This window comes from Fukomys damarensis, unplaced genomic scaffold, assembly GCF_012274545.1.
Source record: "Fukomys damarensis isolate Sample0158 unplaced genomic scaffold, DMR_v1.0_HiC HiC_scaffold_16, whole genome shotgun sequence".
NCBI lineage: Eukaryota > Metazoa > Chordata > Mammalia > Rodentia > Bathyergidae > Fukomys > Fukomys damarensis.
The window spans coordinates 82,166,059-82,190,813 of NW_022900928.1; the positions used below are offsets into that span (position 1 = coordinate 82,166,059).

General features: G+C 41.1%; 1 protein-coding gene across 1 annotated transcript in view; it reads left to right on the forward strand.

The window, feature by feature from the left end:
* Positions 1 to 24,115, forward strand: part of LOC104875042 (beta-galactosidase-1-like protein 2) — a 48,786-nt gene extending 24,671 nt beyond the window's left edge. Inside the window, 14 exon segments of the mRNA XM_033764010.1 lie at positions 1,398 to 1,479; positions 2,622 to 2,686; positions 8,985 to 9,069; positions 10,134 to 10,271; positions 11,078 to 11,158; positions 11,645 to 11,751; positions 17,112 to 17,258; positions 20,419 to 20,505; positions 20,970 to 21,039; positions 21,769 to 21,856; positions 22,306 to 22,417; positions 23,092 to 23,208; positions 23,307 to 23,370; positions 24,064 to 24,115. Coding sequence (XP_033619901.1) covers positions 1,398 to 1,479; positions 2,622 to 2,686; positions 8,985 to 9,069; positions 10,134 to 10,271; positions 11,078 to 11,158; positions 11,645 to 11,751; positions 17,112 to 17,258; positions 20,419 to 20,505; positions 20,970 to 21,039; positions 21,769 to 21,856; positions 22,306 to 22,417; positions 23,092 to 23,208; positions 23,307 to 23,370; positions 24,064 to 24,071 — 1,251 coding nt within the window. The 3' untranslated portion in view covers positions 24,072 to 24,115.
* Positions 24,116 to 24,755: the final 640 nt, after the last annotated feature.

Sequence of the window (24,755 nt, forward strand, 5' to 3'; positions counted from 1 at the left end):
CTTGATGGTTCGTTTTGCTTCAGGCATAACTTTTCCATGATCTGAAACTTGGCTTCTGTCCTTGTGAGAGCTGATATGATTCTTATTCACCTTTGTATCTAGGGGGCCATCTTTTAGGGTCTGTAGTTTCTTTCCCCATGACTTGTAAAGCTGCTGGCAATCCTGCTCAGCTTTTTAGACTCTTGGCTGATGCTTTAAGAATCAGACTGCATTGCCTCACAGGAAAGACAGTACCAAACACTACCTTTCCTGCCTCTCTGTGATTACAGCTCCTCAAAGTCTACCCTTATATATACCGTATTTCCCAGTAAGTATTCAGGAAATTTTTAGTCCATTGTGAGTGTCTGTAATTGTAAGAAAGGTCCATTGGCTATAAAAGCAGTCCCTCATTTGTAGAAACAGGCTCTATTTCTCTCCATATGAGTTGTAAACCATGCATCTTGTTTTGTCCAGCTCAGTTCCAGGAAGAAACACTACTACCCTCTTTCATTCTCAAGTCTTCAGTTTGGATATGTTATATGGCCTTTTGCCCATAAGCCATGTTGCTTGCTGGGGTTAGAGATTAAGCACTTCCTTCTCACAGGACCTCTGTGAGTTGGAGTTGAGTGATATTAATGAATAGATGACATTTGGCTTCTCTCATTTGAATTACTTCTTAGCTTCTTGTATTTTTCAAACATGTCCAGTAGAAACAAGTCACTTCCTTATACTCGACAAAGGGCTTGAGGGTTAATGAAAGTTTACTTTCACTTCTAAAATATTTTGTTTCAAAAATCCCATCTGGGTACATTGTTGGCTTTTCTTAGTATGCATGGCTACAGTCTCAGTATTTTATTCCTGGATTAGATGCGTTCCTTAGCCTCTTCTCTCTCTGATTTAAAATTTCCTAGGATTGTTTCTAGTTCATGTAGGAACATTAAGGGCTCATGCAGTAAAAAATGTGACGGTGGGTGAAGTAAGACACAACTTACCTGCCTTCAGCATTGGCTGAAGGAGAAGTAGCAATGTTGTGTGGGTTTATAAATGCATACTGTGAATTTAGCCCATGGGATATAGTTATGTGAGATGACAGTGCAGGCAAGAGTATTTGTCTTAAGCTGTCTGGAGAAAATCCAAAGTTCAGGTCCTTGGGGGAAAGCACTGTATTAGGTGACTCTTGACAATCCCACTGCCTCTTCTGTGAGGCTGGAAATACCACTTGCTACTTTGGCCTTGCTGAGTAACTGAGGCAGCGATATATTTTTGTCTTAACTTCCTAGTTATAAGCAGTTGGGCAGAGAATTAGACCTTCACCATGCCTTATCTTCCTTCTATTTTAAATACCATAATCTTTTTCAGAAAGAGGAAATCCTATGGGACCAGAAACAGTCCATTTAACTATCTGAATTTCTCTCTAGGCACTGGAGAAGAGAAAGATCAAAGTACTGCTCATGACTGCAGATAAAGGACTAGAAGTGAGAAAAGGCCATTTGGAAAACAGTATAGTTTTGGTTTTGCCTCTTTCTTCCAAGCATCCAATCAAAAAGCATGGACAGGTGCTGCTTGACTTCTGGTAAAAGTGGAGACTTGTGGCCACAGCTGAGTCAGGAAGCTGGGCCCCACCACCTGTGACACACAGAGCACCAATAGTGTAAAACATTTACTTTATCCTCTTCAACCCCTTGGTGGCCCAGAGCAGGGTTTGGCTGAGCCCATAGCAAAGTTTTCTACAGCACTGCCAGATGAGTAACAAGGAGTGATCAGAAAAACAGTATACCATCAAACCAGACCAAGGCTCCTGGGGTAACCAACCCAGAGAATAAAAGCAGTGAGGTCTCGGTGTATCTCAGGAGTCAAACAATTGCCTAGAATGATCAAAGCCCTGGGCCACCTTAAAATATAAATAACCTGGGAAAAAATGTAAAAGAGCAGTGTGGGGGCTGTGGGATAGGATTAAAAGGAGGAAACATGAATTGATTTGCAGGAAAATGGATAATGACAACATGGAGACAGAGAAGGATTAGAAGTAGCTTGTTGACAGAGCACTTACCTGGCATGTGAGACCCTGGTTTCCATCCCTAGCACTAAACAGCAACAAAAGCCAGAGAAATGTGCCATCTGGAATTCTTTAATCCAAACAGTCATGCCAGGTGCTTTCTTCTCCACTGCCATCTTCTCCAGGCTTTTTGGTGGCTGTTCCCTGCCCTGTAATGGGAGATACAGGTCAGAGTTCTGCATTAGTCATCGGGGGCTGAGGATGTAGCCCAGTGACAGTGTGTGTGCTTAGCGTGAGTGAGGCCATGGGGTCTATCCGAAAAGCAGGGCCAGAAGGCTTAGAGACTTAGAGTCAAGCTAGCGGTCTCTGGCTGAATTTCTTCATCTGACCTTCATCTGTCCCTTAACATCATGTGGCTGTTTTAACTGCTCTTTTCACATCATTGCATCATTCATTATAAATGCCAAATGAAGGGATATATTTGCTAGCCCTTTGTATTCTGCACGCGTGGATACAAGTGTGTTAAGGGCGATGTCTGGGGTGTGCATGTTCAACAGGTGCTGGGCCCAGCTCTGCAGCCCTTTCTGCTCCTGTGTTGTTGAAATCAGAGCAGGACTTAGGCAGGGCTTCTACTTTCCCTCCACAGTGCTGGCCACTATCCACCTGAAAGATATAAAGAAGAAAACTTATGAAGACCTCTCTGCAATTCAGGTAAGGCACTTCAGAGATGGGAGCTGTCTGGATTCTCACATATGCCTGGACCATACTAAGAACTGATTTGTTGGGGGGAATTCTCAGCAGTGATTAGTTCAGTGAAAATTTGAATATGTTGTGTCCATAGAATTTAGGTCCAGCTGATTTATGCCCACAATACTGGTTCATAGCCCAAAGTGTTAGAGAGCCCTTTTCATTTTTTTTCTAGTGCATTCTTACATTTGACCAAGAAAGAGAACAACATGACAGAAATAATTTTTAGGTTGTAGTATTAACTGAATATAGGGAGAAAGCAGTGTTTCAAGCCCCAAGTTTGCATTGTGTTTTTCACTAGTGAGAATGCTCTCCACACTGGACAAGCAGGGACCACATAGTTAAGGGGGAGCTATAATTTGAACTAGATGAGAAGTTAGAGGTTGCGAATTTAGACATTTGAAGTGGGTACTTTTTATTTATTTTTTTCTTTTATTGAGTTTATTGGTACATTTTAGGTATACAGTACAGTTACATTCACCATTGGGATCTTGTACCTTTACATGACAGGTCCTGTCCTCATTTTTCCCCTTGTCCCTGCCCTCCCTTCACCCCCTCCTCCCTTTCCCATTTACAAACACTTTATTTCCATTTTTCATTTTCTCATATTTTTTCCCTTATTACATTTCCCCTTCCCTTCCCACTTTCCCTACACCTTTAGCCCCTTTCTTCCCATTTCACAATGTCAGTTATCTTAGAAGTGGGTACTTTTTAAAAACTTATTTGGAGTCAGGTTTTTTGCAAAGCTTTGGATATCAAACAGATATCTGATGATCAAACAGATATGCTTCTTTCACTGCATACATCCAGGCTTGTTCACCTGGTGGCCCCATGGCCACCTCTGTTCTCATCATTATTCTCCAGAGAGAAGATAAACAAGCTGTGCTTATCAAGGGTCCAGATGAGAATGTGCCTGGAAGCAGGAGCCCCCCTGGAATGAACAGGGAGTAATTAACTGTAGAGTCCCTGCATTGAAACCCAAAACAAGGGCTAAGGATCTAGTTTAGTGATAGAGCACTTGCCTAGCATGCCTGAGGCCTTAGGTTTGATACTTGCCACTACAATAAAATATTAATAGAAACAAAAGCAGTAGAGCACCAGGCTCAAAATGCAGAAGGGAACAGAGCCAACTTACCAGGATGCTACATGGAAGAGACTGGAAGTAGCAGACCTCAGCCTCCCCATCTGGGACATCTACTGCCAGTAGCATTGAAAACTTGTTTCATTGATAGAAGTTATATTATCATATTTCTCCATACTGGTAATAACACATTTCAAGTGTTTTTTCTTGTTTCTTTCTGCTCTGGCCATCATATCTTAGGAAGTATTTTAACAAAATGGGATGCTTTCAACAAACAGGTTTATGGGTTATGTAAAGATAAAGTAAAACAACTAGGAATGAGTCTCACATTAGAAGTAAGACTCATTTGGAGCGTATCTTCAAAATTTTAGAGTATTTTCATATGAAAGGGAAATTCTTTTCAGAACAAAATTATTCAAAGAACAAAATTATTTTCAATGAGTAAACATTAATAAGAAAACGTATATTGGATAATTTCCGGGACTGTGACTTCTAACACTTGGATTCTCCAAAAGTAGAATGCACTGTCATACCTAGCAGTGAATTCTTCATCACAAAAATAGTTTCTGTGAACTTCCTCTATGTGGTCCAGTCCTTAGTGATGGCAACGTGCACAGGAGATGAGAAGCAGTATATACTAAAACACCTTAAAATCTTCCTTTTTTTGTACTGGGGATCAAACTCAGGTCCTTGTGCTTGCGAGGCAGGCGGCAGAACCACTGAGCTAAATCCCCAGCCCAAAATCTTTCTTAACATTAAAATTTGTAAGTCTTTGTTTAGGCAACTAAATATCATAAACAGTGGTTTATAAACACAGAAATTTATTTCTCACCGTTCTGGAGGCTGGGAAATCCAAGATCAAGCTGCTGGCAGATTTGATGTCTGGTGAATGCCTGCTTCCTACTTCACAGATAGATAGCATCTTATTGCTGTGTCCTCCATGGTAGAAGGGGGCCAGGCAGCTTTCTGGGACCTCTCTTTATAGGACCTCTTTTTGTAGGAGTTCTATCCTATTCAGGAAGGCTCCACTTTCCTGACCTCATCACCTTGGGTGAGGATTTCAACATATGATTTTGAGATTCTGTGAAAGCCAAAGGGAGGAAGTTGCAGACTTTTGAACCATGTGGCTATAAGTAAATTAAGCTTAAAAGGTTGAGAACTTTTTTTTTTTTTTTTTTTTTTGTACCAGGGATTGAACTCAGGAACTTGCACTTGTGAGACAGGGAACATTATTTTTGAATTCAATAAAAGTTTAAAAAAAAACATGAAGATTTCCAGGCAGAAATACAAAGACAAGGTCAAGCCACAAGAATTTGTAGCAGACCAAGTCGTTAGTGTTGTAGGAGCTGACAGGAAGCGTTTGGCAGTATAGGCATGAACACAGATCCAGCAGGAGGTCTGGCAGGAGGCTCGGAGCTGGGCATTGTGGTAATAATGAGAACAGGAATTAAAAGGATGGATTAACTTCAGGTCTGCTTGAAGCAGCAGAATTGAAAGAACCAACTACAGAGTCCAGCCTGCACAGAGAGGCCAGTAAATCCCCAGGGACTGGGAAGAGGAGGAGCTAGAGGTGACGGGTGGCAAAGGAAAGGGTGAGCACTGGAAGATGTGTGGGAACCCTGGGCTTGGGGATTTCTCCTCTAATGGGGCTCAACACTTCTGTATTCACTTGTTGAGCATTTTTTAGTGCCATTTGGTGTCAGATATTTTATTACTAGACCTCTACTCTGATCACACAAGAAAATGAAAATATTTTGTTTCTAGAAGTTTCTGAACCATGGATCCAAAACTGTGCAAGGCCAGGCCAAAGGCCCACTGTCTGTCAAGCACATCTTGAACTCCTGTCCACAGCCAGGGGCATCTGTGAGGCTATTGTGCTGTGATCCTGGGGGCTCTGGGCTCCCAAAAGGGCATGGTGTCACTGTTGTGCACCATCGGGCCCTTTGAGCTGAAGCACCACCCTTTGGGACCTGCTCAGACAAACCATGAAGTTGGTGTGTTAGCCAAGACTTTCATTGTCCGAAGCTTATCTGGATGATGTCATGATTGGGTTCACAGGCAGAAAATAGAGCACATAAGACAGATGCAGCTCTTGACCTGGATGGGCCTGTAGACGTTGTTATGAACTCCTCACTGATTGCGGCTTCATCCAGCCTATGGCAGAGTCTACAACATCAGCTTCAACCCTCCCAAAACTGAGGGCTCTGGTAATCTGACAAGAGAGATTCTGATTCAGACTGAGGGTGGTGAACTGCAGATAGTGATCAGGAGACCAAGGGCTTATGAAGTCTAAACAGAGGCCTCCTGGCATATTACCAGAAAAAAAGGGTACTGGAAATATTCTTTGGAACTGAAACTAGCAAGATCTGGCCTGTGCATATGTTCTCCTACTGCAAAAGTTCCACAAACGAACCAGAAAGCCTGAGTTATTGCCTAAAGATAAAAACATGTAAACAGTAAAATGAGCAGAAACTCATTTATACATTTAGCAACTCTTTTTTCTAAGACTCTAACACGTATGAGTTTCTTCAAAAATTTTGTTGTTTTGGTTTTGACACAGGTTTTCTCTATGTAGTCCAGGCTGGCCTTGATCTCACTGTGTAGCCCAGGCTGGCCTTGAACTCTCAGCAATCCTTTTGCCTCAGCCTCCCAAGTACTGGGATTACAGATGTGTAGCATCGCACTTGGCTGAAAGTTGTTTTATGTCCATGGATTTTTAAAAAAAATTCCGGATATTATTAAGGATGTGCCAAATGAATCAGACATTAAGACTGATCCTTTGAAATCATCTAGTATGTTTTATCACCTAAATACTAGGCCCTAGTGTGTTTAGTTATCTTCTATAGATGAGGAACTCAAAAACACCAGATATGTTAAAACTTTAAAAATATTAGAGCAAATTTTTAAAAGCACTTGGTAATAATCTAACTTTTTGTTCAGCAACATTTAGTGTCAAATTTTCATATTTTCCCTAGAAAGTTAAAGAATTCCACAATATTTGGTGAAATATCTCATCAGAGGCTTTTGCAAAAACAACAACAACAACAACAACAACAACAACAAAACATTTTCTATCTCCACAGAACATGATTTTGTGAGATACTATATCTGTAAAGCAGTTTGCTGACATAATATTACAGAAAAAATCTGGATTTACAGATCTGCTGCAAGATGCAAATTTCCTGATGCCTTTAATAACCATATGTATTAGCCACATATAGTGTATTTATTGTTGTTAGACATTCCTTTCATTTACTCACAGTTTTCAATTTGCTATAAAAATGTAACAGCAAATAAGAAACTACTATATTATGTCTTTTTTTTTGAAAATACATGTGTATTGAGGGATGTGATTTATGTCAGAAATGACAATATAAAATTCTTGGATCACCACCAGCACTACATGAATTTTTAATGGACAATATAATAAAGTCTTAGGTGTTCAGATGTTAGGTGTTCAGAAATATGTTTTAGGATCCACTTGATAATTTATCTTTTTTATCCAAAGCTACAGTTTGCCTTGATAAATAATAAACCATGTAACAAAAATAAAAAAATACATAAGAGAAAAACCAATGGCATTATGTAAAGTAAGTGTACTTTGTCTTTAAGGAAATAGAAATAGATGGGAGGCAGGGATTTTGCTCAGTGGTTTTGCCGCCTGCCTCGCAAGGGCCTGAGTTCAACCCTGGTACCAAAAAACAAACAAGCAAACAAAAAGAAATAGATCAGTTCTGCTTAGGTGTGGGGGTTTGGATCAAGAATGTGTTTCATTGGCCTCGAGTACTTTTAGGTAAGGGATGGTCACTGAGTCATGGAAGTGATGCAGCTGACTTTCTGTGTGAAGAGGTGGACCGCTGGGGTGCGACTTGAAGACTGTGTCTCCCTTTCTGGTTGGTTCTTCCCTCTCTTTGCGCTTCCGGCTACCCTGCTATAAGTGGCTTTTCTCTGTCCAGGCCTTTCCACCATCCCATTTCTGTGTTTAAGCCTGCTGAACATGGTAGAACTTCTGAAAACTGAGCCAAAATAAACCTCTCCTCCTTTAAGTATCAAGTGTCAGGTACCTTGTCTCAACAAGGAGGAAACTGGCTGAGACAATGGTGCATACTTCCTGGACGTGAATACAATCATAATTAGTAGACATGCTTAGCAATAAAAAGAATGAGCATGATAGGTTAAAAAGGACTGGGAAAATAATGAGTTCCTTAAAAGAGATTTTTACTCCTGGTCAAAGAAATTGGTACCTGCTGATGTTCTCTGCCACCCCACGTTAAGGGAAAGAACTCTTCTTCTGTCATCTGAGCAGCCATTTTAAAACCTAGGTTATTTTAGTTTCCTCAGTAGGACAGCAAGGGTGTACACATATTTATTGTTGCCTGGTAGTAGTGGGGCAGTCTGAGAAGAGGAAAAATTCAACTGTATCTTCCTTGGGAGGGTTACTCTTATTTTATATGGTGCCAAAACAGTTGTACAAGCACTTGTACAAACTATTATTATTGCCTTTGAGAATCTGGCCCATTTGGTTCCACACATTTTAAGTGCAAAAGCTAGCAAGTGATTCTTATGTATTGGGGGAAGCATTTACTTTATTTTTCTTTCGATTTAAAAAAAAATCCATTGTTGATCTTTCAAAATTGATCAAGCCTTATTAATAAAAGATTATATGGCCGGGGGTTTGCCTCAGTGGTGCCGCCGCCTGCCTCGCAAGCGCAAGGGCCGAGTCAATCTCCAGTACCAAAATAACAACAACAACAACAAAATAGAAGATTATAGTTACTGCTTCATTTTATTTAAATGTCAATATTATGTGCTTTCTAAAAATGCGAGGTACCAAATTTAAATTATCATCAGGTTATCAGTGGTATATCAGTCTCTATTTGGATATAATAACATTTAAGCAATGTGGCTAAAAAAAAGAAGAGATTTAGAAAGGACAACATTGAAATGGCAATTGATTTCCCCAAGGCCTGGGCAAGATGATTTTGAAAGCAGAAGAGGAAGAAGAATAAGACCAGAACAATGATGTGAGAATGAGACAGGAGAGCTCAGTTCATGAGCCAGGCCACGATGCTCTGAGGTACAGAGGAGGTGTTGAGAGCTGGACTTCACAACTCCCTCCTAAGCCAGTCAGGGCTTCTGGGTTGCGTTAGAGTTTTCTGAATTGAAACCTGGTTTTTCTAGGGTTCTAGCCCTGTACTGGTGATGGTGTACACAGCGAGAGGTTTGGACACATGGGGTAAGATCCGCCGCAGTCTCTATGTACACAGTGAGTTCTGTTTGTCCCTGTCTTGGGAAAACATGCAATGCTGACAGCACTAGGCTGTTTCTTCCTGCTGATTTAGCACTTGAGATTTAGAGGACAAGGTTCCCAGATGTTATAGTTCCATAAACATCACTGATCACGTGGCCACCTCACACATACCTGTGAGGGTAAGATGACAGAGAATGAACACCAAGAGATCATTGTAACTGAAATTTAAGTTTCAGTTATTGCCATTGTAATTATATTTTACTGAGGCTATAAAACTAGTTAGAGTGGGCCGTTCTATCAAATTGGGGGAGTCATTGAAGGTGTGTTGGGTGAAAGTAGAAAGAGTACAAGATCCCAACAATGAATGTAACTGTACTGTATCCCTAAAATGTACCAATAAACTCAATTAAAGCTGGAAAAAAAAAAAGAAAAGTTATCTGGCCCCAGATTAGCTGACTTTAATTCTGTAGTCCTCCCTGGACAATTGATAATCATTAAAATGGAGTTTGAAGGTGAGTATGGTGGCCCATTCCTACAATCCCAGCACTCTGGGAGGTTGAGGGAGGAGGATTCTAAATTTGAGCCCAGCCTGGGCAAGTTACTGAGGCTCTGTATCAAAATAAAAATAATGAAGTTCTGGGAAAGTAGCTTTGTAGTACAAAAACCCTGTGTTTAATACCCAGTACCAGAAAAAAAAAAAAAGAGTTTGAAGGTAAATATCTGCTGCTATAATTTCAAATCAGCAACTGTCAGAAGTTTTTAAGTGCCTTAGAAACACTAAAATGACAATATATATATATATATTTTTATATGCAGATATTTGACAATGCCATTTGTATGCTGGGGGGGGGGACCTCCCAAATCTGAAACCCAGAAGGCTTTGGGTTATGGATGTGAACCTGGAATAACTCTGTCAGTCATCCAGGGCTGAAGGATCTTCGGTCATTTCCCACAGCTTCTGGCATGAGATCTTGGTAGATCTTGAGTATTTTTGCTGTAGGTGATCTGAAAATCCAACAAGGAGCTATGAATTCTCTTAAATGCAAGTTTCCTCCCCTGCTTCTTCTTTTTCTGTGCAGTGCTAATGAAGGATGTACATGAGATGCTCAAGCTTAGATTCTCCCTCAACTTCTACATGTTCCATGGAGGCACCAACTTTGGCTTCATGGGTGGAGCTGAGTCTTTGGATGTTAACCTTCCTGCAGTAACCAGCTATGGCAAGTACTTGCCCCAGAATTATCTCCACCCAGGGCCACCCTTCCCAGCACCCTGGAGTTTCTTAGAGTAGGCCCCTGAGGACAAACTTGGGCACTGCTTCTATTTTTTTTGCTGTGAATATGTGCTGGGGGTTGAGGATTTCTTGCTGTTGTTCTTGGCAGTGCTAGAATTTATCCTCCACTAGGATCTAGGCTTCCTAGGGCTTTGCAAGCAGAGCAATTAACATCTTGTTGTGCAGACCTCTGTATTAGAAATTCCCTGCAGATGCAGTTGCATTAGTTCTCCTGGTAGCACCAGGGTATCTGTTAATGTGTCTTCCCCAGTCCACAGTTCTAAAAGACCACACAGGAAATAAATAAAGGGTGAATCGATAAGGGGAGTTCACTGGTGTTGCTGCCTGCCTCGCAAGTACAAGGTCCCAAGTTCGATCCCCAGTAGCAAAAATAAATAAATAAATAAATAAATAAATAAATAAATAAATAAATAAATAAATGAATGGAGTTCACTTAGAAATGGGAAAGAAAGAAGAAACCACTGAACTAGAGACTTCAATCTCTTGGACAGGGCTTGTTAGTGACCTGTGGAATGGTGTAATTTGCCTGCTATTGAAATCCTTCCTTAACTTGACAGAGGTTGCTTAGTTTGGATTAATAGGGAAGTAATTTTCTTATCTAATGCAGTTTTTCCTCCCTGAGCTGCTTATTAAGGCTCTTTTTGCTCTGTATTAAGCTTTCCTCCCTTCTTGGGAAAGGAACCTGAAACAAGGCTTTCTTGGGAAAATGACAAATTTCTCTGTGCTTTCCAGACTATGGGGCACTGCTGACAGAGAATGGAAACTACACGCCTGAGTATCTCGTATTTCAAGAGCTTTTGCATTCTGTTGCAGGTATGAGTGGGGACCTCATTCTGAGTGGCGACTCAGCCTTCCAAAATAATATCTGTCCGAGGAAGAGGGGAGAGAGGAAGGAGGGAGAGATATCTTAGGGTGAAGTCTAGTTTGCTCCTGTGTATTTTATCAGGCATTGGATATGCTCAGGGTGTAGGGCCTGCTCTGGAGGTGCTCAGCACTGGACCATATGGCCTAGTCTTTGCTGGGCATGGCATCATCTGTAGGACTTTTAATATCCAGGAGTTCTAGGAAGGGAGAGGTGGATTCTGAGAGTGAGGGTTGAGTGCTACTGGTCCAGCAGGTGGGACTGATGTGCTCTTCTTTTCTAGGGTAGCGAGGCCTTGCCTTGGAGCTAATGGCTGTGAGTCTTCCTTGATTCTGCCCATAGTTCAGAAGTCATGCCCTGCAACTGGGCCCTCACTCTGGAGGCTGTGGGATAGCAAGGTATTTTATGTCCTTTGACAGGCCTGTTTTCCATTGCAGAGGTTCCCACAGCCTTACCACCAGAACGTATATCAAAGGTTGTCTATAAGTCAGTAACGAGATTCCACTTCATGTCCCTGTGGGAAATCCTGCCTTATGTGGACCAGGTGAGCATTTCCTGAGTGTATACATGTGGGAAAGCTTTTGGAAAAGAGGAATGAAAGGCTTAGTTCCAAGGACATGCAGTAAATGATAGGGAATGAAAAGCAATCCTTAGAACTGTTAGTTTCTTATCCCAGTTTTATAGTTTTAGAATAGGAAACTGAGAATATGAATTCAGAGTAGACATTTGAATTAGAAGGTATAGTATAAACATTGCAGAATATTGGGAACTTCCTTTTCATAATCTCATTGGCAGGTTGTCCCCTGCTTTCTGAAGGTTGGTAGAATAAAGGTACACTGACTGGATCCAAGGCAATGATTTTTAAACTTTTGTTTTAACAGAGGAACTTTCTCCAAACTTGCTGTTAAGTTCATTATGCAAGACATAAATCAGGAATAGTCATTCTGTAACTAGGCTTTCCTCCTCCTCTCTAAGGCTCAGCCATGCCTTCTCTAAAATGGTACCACTTCTAACTTAGCCCCGTGGTTCTAAGAAACACAGCTTAAAAACTCCTGCTCCAGAAGCAAGACTACATACTTACTTCTGTGACATTCACTGAATTAATAATATTTTGGGAATATTATTAGTAGTAATAGTAACAGTAGTATTACCAGTAAAAGTGTCCCACTGTGTGGGACAGGGTCAGGAAGGGAGCCAGGTACTACACAATGCAGGGCCTTTGTAAGTTGGTTCCTAACATTTTCCTATGAAGTTTTAGAGTGGAGAGAATAGTAGGGAGCCCCATGTGCCCACCATCCAGCTGGAACTTCAATACCTGCCTATCTTTTTACACCTATACCCTATTATTCTCTCCTTACTCAGTATAAGATTATTTAAAAGCAGATCTGAGGTACTATAAAATTTCAACTATATGTATATATATGTTGAAAGATAAAGACTTAAAAAAACTCAGCATAATCACTGTCACCTGTTATGATTTGGATATATGTCCCCCAAGGATCATCATTGGGGGTTTGATCCCCAGTGCAGCAGTGCTCAGAAGGGAGGTCTTGGGAAGTGATCGGATCATGAGAGCTCTAATATCATTAATGGTCAGTTCACCATTGTTCAGTTTGCTTCTTAGGGTATGGGCCTAACTGGATGAAGCAGGTCACCGGGGTATGTCTTCAAAAGATATATTTTGGGGCCGGGAGTTTAGCTCAGTGGTTCCGCCACCTGCCTTGCAAGCGCAAAGACCCAAGTTTGATCCCCAGTACCAAAAAAAAAAGGGGGGGGGTATATTTTGTCCTTATCCCCTTCCTCTTGAGCTCTTTCCCTTGCTCTCTGTCTGTTTTCTGGCTGTCATGAGATGAGTAGTTTTCCTCTGCCATGCCCTTCTACCATGATATTTCTGCCCTACTACATATAGGCCTAGAAATAAGTGACCATGAGCTCTGAAACCACGATCCAAAGTAAATATTCCTTCCTTTAAGTTATTCTCAAGTATTTTGTCACAACAATGGACATCATTGTTAAGATCATTGTTAACATCATCTTAACATCATTGTTAAGATGATTGATAAGCATAATAATTTCTTCAAATTAGTGATGTGCTAGGAAATGTTTAGCAACTGGTTCTCTGGAAGAAAAATATCTTATTCATAGTGTTGCCAATTTCTGTGGTGTAAATATTCCCACAATGGCTAATGTCAACCTACTAACATGACACTGAGCATAGTTGAGAAGATATATGTGTAGGTGACTCTCACCTGCTAGTACAAGCTGCCTCTGAGCCTCATACCACACCACTGTTTAAAGCCATGGAATATCTAGTGTACATATTTCTTCAGTCATCGCATAACCTTTTTTAGGATTGATTTGTTAATTTCAGGAACTGAGGACCATCACACATTGTATCTCACTGATATGTCACTTAAGTCTCATAATCTGAATAATTTTTCTTTATTTTATTTGTTGAAAATCTGGGCTATTTGTACTAGAATTCCCTATGTTCTGGGTTTTGTTTTGTAGACTAGATCCCCATGTGTCAGGTAACATGCCTCTATTTGCTCTGAATTTTATGTAAACTGATAGTTTGATCTCAAGGCTTTAAAGTCAGTTTACTTAAATATGTTTGTAAGAATACTTTGTAGGGGGCTGGGGATTTAGCTCAGTGGAGGCAGGTGGAGGAACCACTGAGCTAAATCCCTGGCCCTGACTATAGTACTTTCTATGCATTATATTGAGGCACATAATTCTGGTTGTCACTGGTTTCATAATTTATCAGAGAGCTCAGGTACTATCAGTTTGCCTATTCATTTTCAAATTTTTTATCACATTTCTCCCCAATGCTTTTAACAGCCATTGATAATTATTGCAGTAAAATGAACCGTGGTAGAAGTATTTATACCACAGAAATTGAAAACACTACATCTTAAAGGATTATGTCTTCTAGAAAAACAATTGCTAAACATCTCCCAGTAGGACACTGATTTAAGGGAATTACTATAACTTTTACTGTTATTATGATGAGGATGATAATGATGATGATGATGATTTGGTAGTTGTTTTTACAGTCTTAATCTTTTGTGATACATTTTGAACTATTTGTAGTTGAAATTCTATGATGTATAGAATCTGCTTTAAAATAATCCTGTAAAAGTTAGGGAAGGAAGACTAAGGTTTAGTTGAAAAAAGATTAGCCATGTGCTGGTAAATTAAACTGTGTTTCATCAAAGGCCTTGAAAGTGATGTTCTAATTCTGTAATCCCTCTGCATTTATTCATTTGAATTCTCCTACACAGAAGAACTTTTCTTCATGCATTATCTATCCTGAAGTACAGTTCATATAGAAAAGTCAGAACAGAAGTTCTTTTCTTTTATCAGAAAAATGAATTTATTCCTATGTAGCCTCGGAAGACAGCCAATAAGTTGTTTTGCTCTGTTGCTCCTTTAATGACTCAAAAATGTAATACTTTTAACATGTTTCTACCCTCTTATAGTCCCCCACAACAAGTGTTTTACCAGCATTCTAAAACCCCAGCCCACATGGTCTCTTTGTGAGGCTCCATTTGTCCCATCTTAGAACTGCAGGAGCCCCTTCAAGTTGATGTCTATGTTCTCTTGACACAACTCTCTTAGCTTTTGATATCCTCTTTCTTTGCTCCCCTGGATGTTTTAGAATCCATGCTCTATATCCCTGAATCATCTACTTTGAGTCTACTTTGAGGAGTTCTGAAAGCTACTTTTTTTTTTTTTTTTTTTTTCAATTTTTGTAAGAGTTTTTTTTTTTTTTTTTTTTTTTTTTTTACAATTATGGCAAGGTATTTATTCTTCATTTTAACTGACAAGACATCTAAAAATCAGAGTTTGGGATATAACTTAGTGCTACAGCGCTTGCATAGCTTGCACATCCCCAGAAATATAGTGACCAAACAGTTTAGAAACCTTTCTGCAGATAAGGAGTGGTTATTTGAATTCTCATGCGTTGGCTTCTTTTTTTCTTTTCTGAGACATGTGAAATAGATCTAAAATTTTAAACACAAGTCTTTTTTAGAGGAGCTCAGTTTTTCTGGTTTCTATGTCATTGTTCCCCTGAAGCCTCATGCCATTATAGGTGGGACCTTTAAAAGGTGATTGGATTACAGACTTGCAGCTGACTTGCTCTTAGAAAGTGGGGCCTGGTTGGAAGAAACAGGTCACTGTGGGTGCTACCAGGAAGGTTATATTTCCCTTCCCAGCTCTTGCCTTGAACTCTATGCTTCTGGGTTGAGCAACTCTCCTTGGCCATGCCCCTGTGCCATGCTGCCCTGCCTTGGAGTCAGCCAACTATGGACTGAAATCTCCTGTCCTTCTCTTAAATTTTGGGTATAGGATATTTTGCCCTGGCAATAGGGCAATAACTAAATCATCAAGCTTGATGAGTTATTTTAGAATGTTATGATAAAATAAAAAAATTACACTGATCTATCATTAAGAAATCAAAATCATCTTTGAAAGACAGTTTTAAATAAACTGTTATGCAAGTGTCTTTGTAAAAAGCTAAAATATACAATGAGAAGCAGATTACCTTCATCACACAAATTCTTTTCAGCAGAAACAGTAACCCCAAGGTCTCCTTCACTGAAGAGTGATGCTGTCCTCATGCTGTGACCTTGTTCTGTTTTCTCAGCAGACACTTCATCAGTCCACTGGCCACTATGCTCACTCTTTGTAGTCAAGTCTTCCACACATGTGGGAGCTGATACAGCTACATGGCAGGCAGCTGGAAGGACTGCTGTGTGGGAAGGAGCAACTTTGACTCTAGGCCCATAGTATATTTGGTGTCAGTGGCTTTCAAGTTGTCCTCAGGACTCAGCTGGTCAGAAGGGATAGAGGAATACTCTGCAGCAGTGTCTTTGATAGGTGACATGTCATCAGCTTTTTTTAATCACTGGTATTTACTGCTGCCAAAGAGTGAGTGCTGATAGAAAGGTCCTCAGCTGGCCACCCAGATGTCTGTTCTGGTCCTCTCAGCTGGGCAGGTGAGGTAGCACTCCTTTCCAGGCCTTGAAGGACTACTTTTTATAATGAGAAGTTGGAACATTTCTCTACCAGTTATGAGAAGCCATCTGACTTTCATTTTCACTTCAGAAGCATTTGGTAGCCTTATAAGGCATAGATTAGAGGGAGGCCATGCTGGATAAACCAAATAGAAAACTATTGAAATTGAGTTCAAGGAGCAGATATATGAAGGAAGATTAGTGAAACAGATATTTAGGGTCATTCTCTAAAAGAGGTGATGAACGATTGACATACCATAGGAGGTGGAGGGAGAAGAATAAGAGGAGAGGGCACTATATTTTCTTTTTGACTGGATGGATGGTGTTGCCCTTTATAAGGAAAAAGAACAGGCTGGGGGTGTGTCTTGCATACATTTGGGTGACACTGCCCAAGAAGCACCTTTGTACCCCCACATAGAGAAGTCCAATGGACATGGGGGTGAAGAACCATGGAGTACTCTAGGTGAGTGCCAGAAATACAGTTTATAAAAGAGTGTGAAAGTTAGACTGTGGGCTGGGTTGGTTTCTCCTAGGGGATGCTGAAAAGGAAAAGAAGAGAAAGCAATATAGCATCTATCACAGCTGAGTTAGAATTTCTGGGATCGGGAATCTTGTTCAGACTCTATCATGAGTTGATGAGCTATGCTTAAAAATCATTCCATTTTTTTTAACTTCAGCTTTTCCTTCTAGAATATAAGAATACCTCACTAGCTAGTTTGGAAAACAAAAGGGAGCAATTTATATGACACACTTAAGCACGATTATCATTTCATGTTCCCTGTGATACTCCTGTTTTCACAACTGGAGGAGTGGGCTTTGGGTGGCACTTTTTGAGGTTCTATCCAGCCTGCACCTTTAGTTGTTGCTCTTGTTTCTGCCACAGACAGTCTCATCTGCCAAGCCAGTCTCTATGGAGCAGCTGTCTGTGAATGAAGGGAGTGGTCAGTCCTTCGGCTACACACATTATGAGACTTCCATCATCAAAGGAGGGCTTCTTACCTCAAGGGGCCATGTTCAAGATTGAGAGCACGTAGGAAACAGTGAACAAATCCTAGTGGTACCTGTCTGTTGTCTCAGTACCCAAGTACTGCTGAGGTGAATGTCTGAACAATAGTCAAATGCTATTGCTGGTGTGTGTCTAATGTATGTGGGCATCCACAGGAGACTCCTGGACCTTAAGGGAGCCAATAGTGCTAAGACCTGGGAAAAGCTTAAGTAGTCCCCATAATGATTGTGTATCGACCCCTAATGCTTACATAGCATATTAATAGTTAGTTCTTCTTATTTAACTCCTAAAGCACCTACCTGAGATATTTATTATAAACAAGGAAACCTCAGAAAAGTTAAGTGACTTTCAAAGGATATTCAACTAGAAGAATGTAGAGCTGAGGCTGTAGGTTTCATCTTACTCCAAGTTGACAGCTGTCTTTTCTAGATTTTGGTAAAATGTCTTGCTCTTCAAACTTTTCATAACATCTTTTTCCAAGCCTTTGAGTACAGGTTGGGCATCCCTAATATGAAAATCCAAAATCTGATATGCTCAAAAATCTAAAACTTTTTGAGTTGCCACCACCATGCTTAAAAAATTTGAGATTTCAGATTTTGAGATTAGGGGCGTTTGTCTGCTAAAGTGTATGCAAGTACTGTGATACCTTGGTTTTCAAACGTGTTGTAAATAAGCCTCCAGACTCAAGTTGTGGTGTAAATAAATCACTTAGACGTAAAGAAATATTGACAGGGCATTTTACTTTTCCAGAAGGGCACAAGCATGGGGTAGCAGGTATACAGGACAAAGGAGTGTGACCCTTTTTATCCCAGTACAAGAGAAGCAGCTGACCTTTAAATTCATTGGCTAAATTCTAAGGCTTACAATTTTTGTGGTTGACTAACTTGAATGACATGGGAGGTGAGTTGATACATTGCCAAATAAGTTAAGAGAGGGAAGTGGAGTTTGGAAGGAAAAGTTCTTGGTTCTTATCTTGGGAACCAGCTGTGTGCCTAGTGACCACTTCTTGGAGTTCAGGATATTAACGGGGAGAGAGTAGTAGTGAGTATATAGCCAGGTCATTTAAATCTGAAATGGAGTTATTTTGACCTTGTGCTTTGACAGAAAAGACAAAGCTTATTTCTCACAAATGGCTCTGAGCTCAAACTTTCCACTACTCAAACAGCAGACTTTGAAAAAAGACCTGCTTGGTGTCCGTAACTTTGCCTGATAGTCAAACTGAAAATCTAAAGTAAAAAACTTGTACAGGCTGAGAGTGAGTTACACATCACGTCTCATCTCGGACACAAAGAGACGATGCTCTAGTATAAGCACCACTCTCGCCCAGACAATGCATGGTGCCTATGTTAGCAACTTGTAACATTTGTCACTGTACTTTTTTTTAATGTGTTGTATTAGCGTAAAATATTGTAACCCTGGCTCCAAAGAAAGTTAGCAAAATGGGCAGTAAAGCTAAGAGGAAACTGAGAAACATAATAAAGTTAAAGAAAGAAATCCTCTTGCAGGCACAAGGACCTGAATTCAATCCCTGGTACAAAAAAACCAAAAAAAAACAACAAAAAAAAAGAAATCCTTGTGAAATTTGTTAAAGTCCTGGAAAAATGAATTTATAAGTGTAATTAGTGGTTTCTATTATTTGGTTTTCTATTTCTCAAACTTTTCAATGTTTGAACACAAATTTCGAGTGAATTGAGTTTGACAGTTGAGGTTATCACTATAATTTCAAAATTCTAAAATTTCCAAAATCTGAAACACTTCTGGCTCCAAGCATTTTGGATAAGAGAAACTCAACCTGCCCTTCTGTTTCTGTGACTCCATTCTTCTTTTTCACTGGAGACCCATATTTCTTGCCACTCACTGGAGATACATCCACCATTAGTTTGTGTCCCGTGGACTTCTCCACTCATTGTGTTCAAAACCCAACTCATTCTTCCCCCAGTAAGCTGCATATTGGTTCATGGATTCACAGCCTCCCTAGCAAGTATATTCACTTGTCCTCCTTTCCTTTTCCTCCTCAGTCCTTGTTTCAGCTGGCCCCTGTGGGGGACAACATGAATTAATCATTCTTACAATATCCAGGCTGTTACTGATACAATCTTATCATGCTGTCTGTTGTCTCTTATTCTTGGAACCTCACAGCTAATCTTATCTCTGACCACTCATCCTCATCCTCTGTCTTCCTGTCATTCCTGCCAGCCTGGCTTGGGTGCTTTCAGTATTTCTGGCCCCAAGTAAAAGCTCAGCATGCTACTTCTCTACCACTGGCCACTTTCCCGGGTCTGCAAAATAGACTGGTGCTGTGGTTGCTGTTGTGGTGTGCTCTGATCATTTCTTTGTGTCACTCCCCACCAGAGTTCCTCAGTAGTTGCTGTCTTTTCCCTGTCCCAGGGAAATATTTAGTTAGATAGTAGATATTCAGTAAACAGTCATGGAATATATAAACCTTGCCATTAAACTCTAGTGAGCTTAAAATAGGAATTTTCTATTCAGTTTATTAATATTATGTTTTTAATACTTGTGGATTTTTAATTTTAGTTAATTAGCCAAATTTCATTTAAAAATTGTAATCTAATGTAAATAATAAACAACTTATTTATACTTAGCTGGTCTTGCATGATTAGAGTAGAGCCTTCTGCATGGCTGAATTTGGGACTGACGCAATGTGGTAGATAACAGAAAAGATGTGAGTTTACTTCAGAGCGTGCCCACAAGCAGGTAGAGTGGTGGAAGTAATACAAGAATCTGGGGACATCTGGCATATTTCCTGGCTATTTGGTCTGTTACAGAGTGGAACAAATGAGAAAAGAGTAGACAGACAGAACAGTTGCTGTCCTTGTAGTTCCCATGCCTTCCCTTTTCCATCCTTTCCTTCCCAAAGTTGACTGGTCTCTACCCTCCTTGTTTCTCTCAATTCCCACTGGTCTTTACAGTGTTCCCTGCCTCATTGTGCTACATGGACTGGGCTCCAGCTTTCATGTCAGGACATCCTCCTATAGCCTCACCTTGTGCATCTCCTCACTGTAGTGCTTTAAATAAAATAAGTTTGGTGAACTCATAGGGAGCTTGTAGGGTTCTGGGGACAAAAAGGTAATTATAATTGTAGACAAGCTGTATTATTTGTTTTTTGTCTCCTCTCCTCCCTTTCTATCAAGTAACTAACAGCGTTTTCTTCTTTCTCTGGCAGGTGTTTTTAAATGAGAAGTATTTAGGAGTCCTGGATCATTCCACTGAAGAGCTGTATATTAAGAAAAATGTATATAACTCCATGTTAATGGAAAATAGTTCTAGTGCCCTGCTTTCAGCTATAAGCATAGGTTGGCCCTGGGATAGCCCATTTTCTCCTCTACTGCCTTGTGGAATGTCCCTTATAGAGGAACACAGCAGAGACTAGGGGAGGGCTGTATATATCTCTGAGGTGCTGGTAGATATCCTTTTGGTGAGCAGTTTTCCATCTTGAATGTTTTCTACTCAAAAACTATGGGTTGGTCACCAGTTCTGATAGTGTTTCTGATAAAATGTTCAAGTGACTTTTCCTTCCCTGAAAGGCCAGGCTTGGAGAGTATGGGATGAGAAGGCAGAGCAGGAGTCTAAGGCATTGCTTGGCTCAGAGCTGGAGGCCCACAGGGTTCCGAAGCCCATGGGCCATCAGTTATTCTGCTCAGGTCCTGGGCTCTGCTACAGGAGCAGCCTAGAAAGTCTGTGGACTCTGCTGGGTCTGCGTTACAGGGCATCCACATCCTAAGAATCTTGGTGGAGAATCAAGGCCGTCTTGCCTATGGGACTGACATCAGCAAGGAGAGAAAAGGTGGGCTCCAAGTACAGATGTCTGTGTTTTTGCGCACCAAGTTCCTGTGCCTCTTACCCCAAGCTGAGGGCATTTATGGACAGGCATGTGTTGGAAGGGAGCATATTCTTTTGGCTGTGGAAGTCCTACATTTGGAAACTTTGAAGATGTCTTTGTGTTCTCTAATTACCAAACCAGAGCTAGTACGTGGCTTTCCTGTTTCTCAGGGTTTTGAAAATGGCTCCCTCAGGAAAAAACTGTAGAGATGTCTCTGGAGAAAAAATAGTAGTTAGGGTCCCTCCCTAGGCACTCTGCCTTTTCTGTCTGTGAAGCATGGTACCTTCCCCTGGCCCCAGAATTGCTGGGCACATTTCTTATACCTCTGAGCTGAAGAGCTTGGGTACACCCGAATGGTCAAGCCAGCCTGAAGCCCTGTGTGGGAGTTTCAGTGGCTTCTGTGATATTAACGTGGATGGTGCAGGTGCTATGCAGGAGGTATACACTTGGAAGGGAAAACCTGTGTAGGATTCAGGTTGCAGGCATAGCTCAGGGGTAGGGCCTTGCCTAGCATGCATGTACCACAGTGCCACAAAACAAACAGGCAAAATCTAGTGTTGGAATTTGCAGAAACTTTACAGCCAGATGAGGCTAGGAAAGCAGCCTCCCTCAGGGGAAGCCATGGCTGTAGCCACATACATCTCCCTTCTTTCCTGCCTTCTTCATGCTCCCCTTTTTTTTGCTCTTACACAGGTTTAATTGGGGATATCTATCTGGACAATTCTCCATTAAAAAAATTTATGATCTACAGCCTGGACCTGAAAACTGCATTCATACAAAAGTGAGTGGACAGACCCCAGATTGATCAAATATGGTGGACATGGTGACCTTCAAAGAGCCTTAGAGGTCCTGTGGATGAACCTGTGGTCTTCAAATAGGAGAGATGGAGCCCCAGAGTGTGGAAGGAAATTACCCCAGGTTTTTTAGTTCCCTGGGAGCAGTGCGGTGACTATCTTCCCAGCCCTGATTTCATGTCTTACTGCAATATGCACTCTGAAAAGGCATAGCAAGTGCCACAGTGCCACAGACACTAGGCTCCAGGGATAAGGCTGACTTTAAGGTCATGGGCAGAGGATTAAAAAGGTATGACCCTGGGCCGGGGATTTAGCTCAGTGGTGCTGCCACCTGCTTCACAGATGCAAAGTCCAGAGTTCCATCCTTGGTACAAAAAAAAAAAAAAAAAAAAAAAAAAAAAAGGTATGACCATGTTGGCCCTTGACTTCCTCTCAGGAAACTGCCCAGCCTCTGGAAACCAGTCACAAAAGAAGTTCGGGGCCCGGCCTTTTTCCTCGCTCTCTTGAGAGTTGGTGATGTTCCCCAAGACACCTTCATAAAATTAGAGGTTAGTGTCGTCTGACTGCCCATATGCCCTCCAATCTCCACCTGCAAAGGACTTTAAAAAAAAGCTCCTTAATGTATAAGCCCTGCCCCAGGTAGGGAATCTAAGCTTCAAGGACTTCAGCCACCCCACAGCCATCTGGAAACTGCACCATCCCTGGGTGGACCCAGACAGAGGTGAAACGTAAACAAGTAAGTGCAACTGATAAATGAGTGCTGTTTCCAGTTGGGCAAGCTGGAGAATGCACTGCAGGGGGACTGTAGAGAGTCCCCAAAGGTATCCCAGGATGTGGATCTTCACGAACTTTCCACTGGAGCTGTGGCAGGATGTTGTAGTGACACGTAGAACATATTGACTGCCACAGCTCAAATTGTACAACTCCAACTTTGTTTTGAGCTTGGTAGATTTTGACAAATACCCCATGGTATGTAAAAATTCCCTTCGCTGGCTTGGAACAGATGCAGGGAGATGGGATAGAAGTCTGCCCTTCTTCCTGAGCCCTGAGTACTTGCCATTCTCCTTCCATGTAGGGCTGTTCTTAATAATTCAGCCTGTCTGCGTAGTGCTGTGCTATGATTGGGTGTGTCTGTGTATAAGTGGCAGGGGTATATGTGTGCATCCCTCATGCTTTATATCTGAAACTCAGATCCTGAATCTTCTGTTCAATTATTTGTCAGGGCTGGAAGAAAGGAGTCATATTTATCAATGGAAGAAACCTAGGACGCTACTGGGATGTTGGTCCCCAGAAAACCCTCTACCTTCCGGGACCCTGGCTTCATCCTGGATCAAATGAGGTGAGTTCCCCTGCCTCCCAGCCCACTTTCTTTGAATGCTGCTTTGCCCAGAGGCAGAACTTGAATCACATGCTTCCTCACCTTCTTCTATTTGACAGATTATACTCTTTGAGGAATGGGCAACTGGCCAAGAGATCCAGTTCACAAAAGAGCCTCTTCTAGGTATGGCATTCTGCAGGTTCAGTTGTAGTTCCTGGATCTTTTTAGTGTAGAAAGAGAAAGTAGAATGGGCATTATGTCCCAGGACATGGGAGCCTGCCTCACCACCAGGCACTGTAGATAGATCATAACCATATTTCTCCCTCCCAGATGGAGATGAACTCACTAACCTTCTCCTCCAACCCTTTCCAACTCAATTCTTGACATTCCCACTGTGTTTCCAGGATCCTTATCTCCCTCTAAGTCAATCCCTGCATCTTTCACTTCCTTTTCCCTCTGAACCATATCCTCCTTCCTTCCTGTGGCTGTCATATTAGATAACTCTAGTGCATCTGTCAGGTTGTCACAGGCAAGGAATGAATGGGGCCCAAGTGTTGAAGACTTTGTGTTTGTTGCTAGTTGGGTCCCTGCTGTCAAGTACTCAGCCTCCCTCGCTTCTGTTGTTGGTAGTGCAGTTGAGATGTCCATTTGTTGCTGCACTCTTGGAGGGGCTGGGACCCAGGATCTTGTGCATGGTAGATAAGCTGTAAAACACTGAGTACACACAGCCCCAGTTATCCTTTGGAAAATCACTCATCCTCCCTTCAAGAGAGTTTCTGTGATTTAATAATCAAGATGTCTTTATCCCCACTGACCATAGCCCTGTCTTCCCCATGCATGTCATGCACAATAGGCTCATCAAATTTTCTTTTCCAGGACCTTGAGTCTCCAGTGCAGTGACATAAAGTAGGAAATGGATTGAACTGAGTTGTGCTGACAGTGGTGCTGCGAGTAGCCCATCAGTCCTGACACCTAGGTCACTCAACTGCTCTGGCTTCTCTGTCTAGCCTAAGCCTCGTGTGGCATACACCATTTACCTTCTCTCCTTTAGCACATCTCTCTTCTGTGTTGTTAGTGCATGATGTTGGTAACAAAATATGCCTGCATCCTTTGTCATGTTGCCATGATAAGAGCTATTTGGCCACTAAATAAAAATGTTGAAAAAAAATGAGAAGATGCTCATTCACTTTCAAGAGTGAATCTGAAACAAGTGATCCTTCTAAGAAAAAAAAAAAAAAAAAAAGAAAAAAGAAAAAGAAAAAGAAAAAGATATGGTAGGAAAATTTCAGGATTAAATACTAAGTAAATAAATTCCTATTACTGACACCAAATGTATGACTCAGATAAAAGGATATAAATTGGACTTCATCAAGATTAAAACCTCTTTCTCTGGAAAAGCCTATGAGAAGATCATATTTGCAAAATACGATCTGACAATAGCCGAATGACTAGAAATTAGGATATGTAAAAACGCTCAAAATTCAACAGTAAAGAAACAATCAAACTCAAAACTGGACAAAAGACATGCAGGGACATTTCACTGACAAAGATAAGTGAGGGGCAAATAA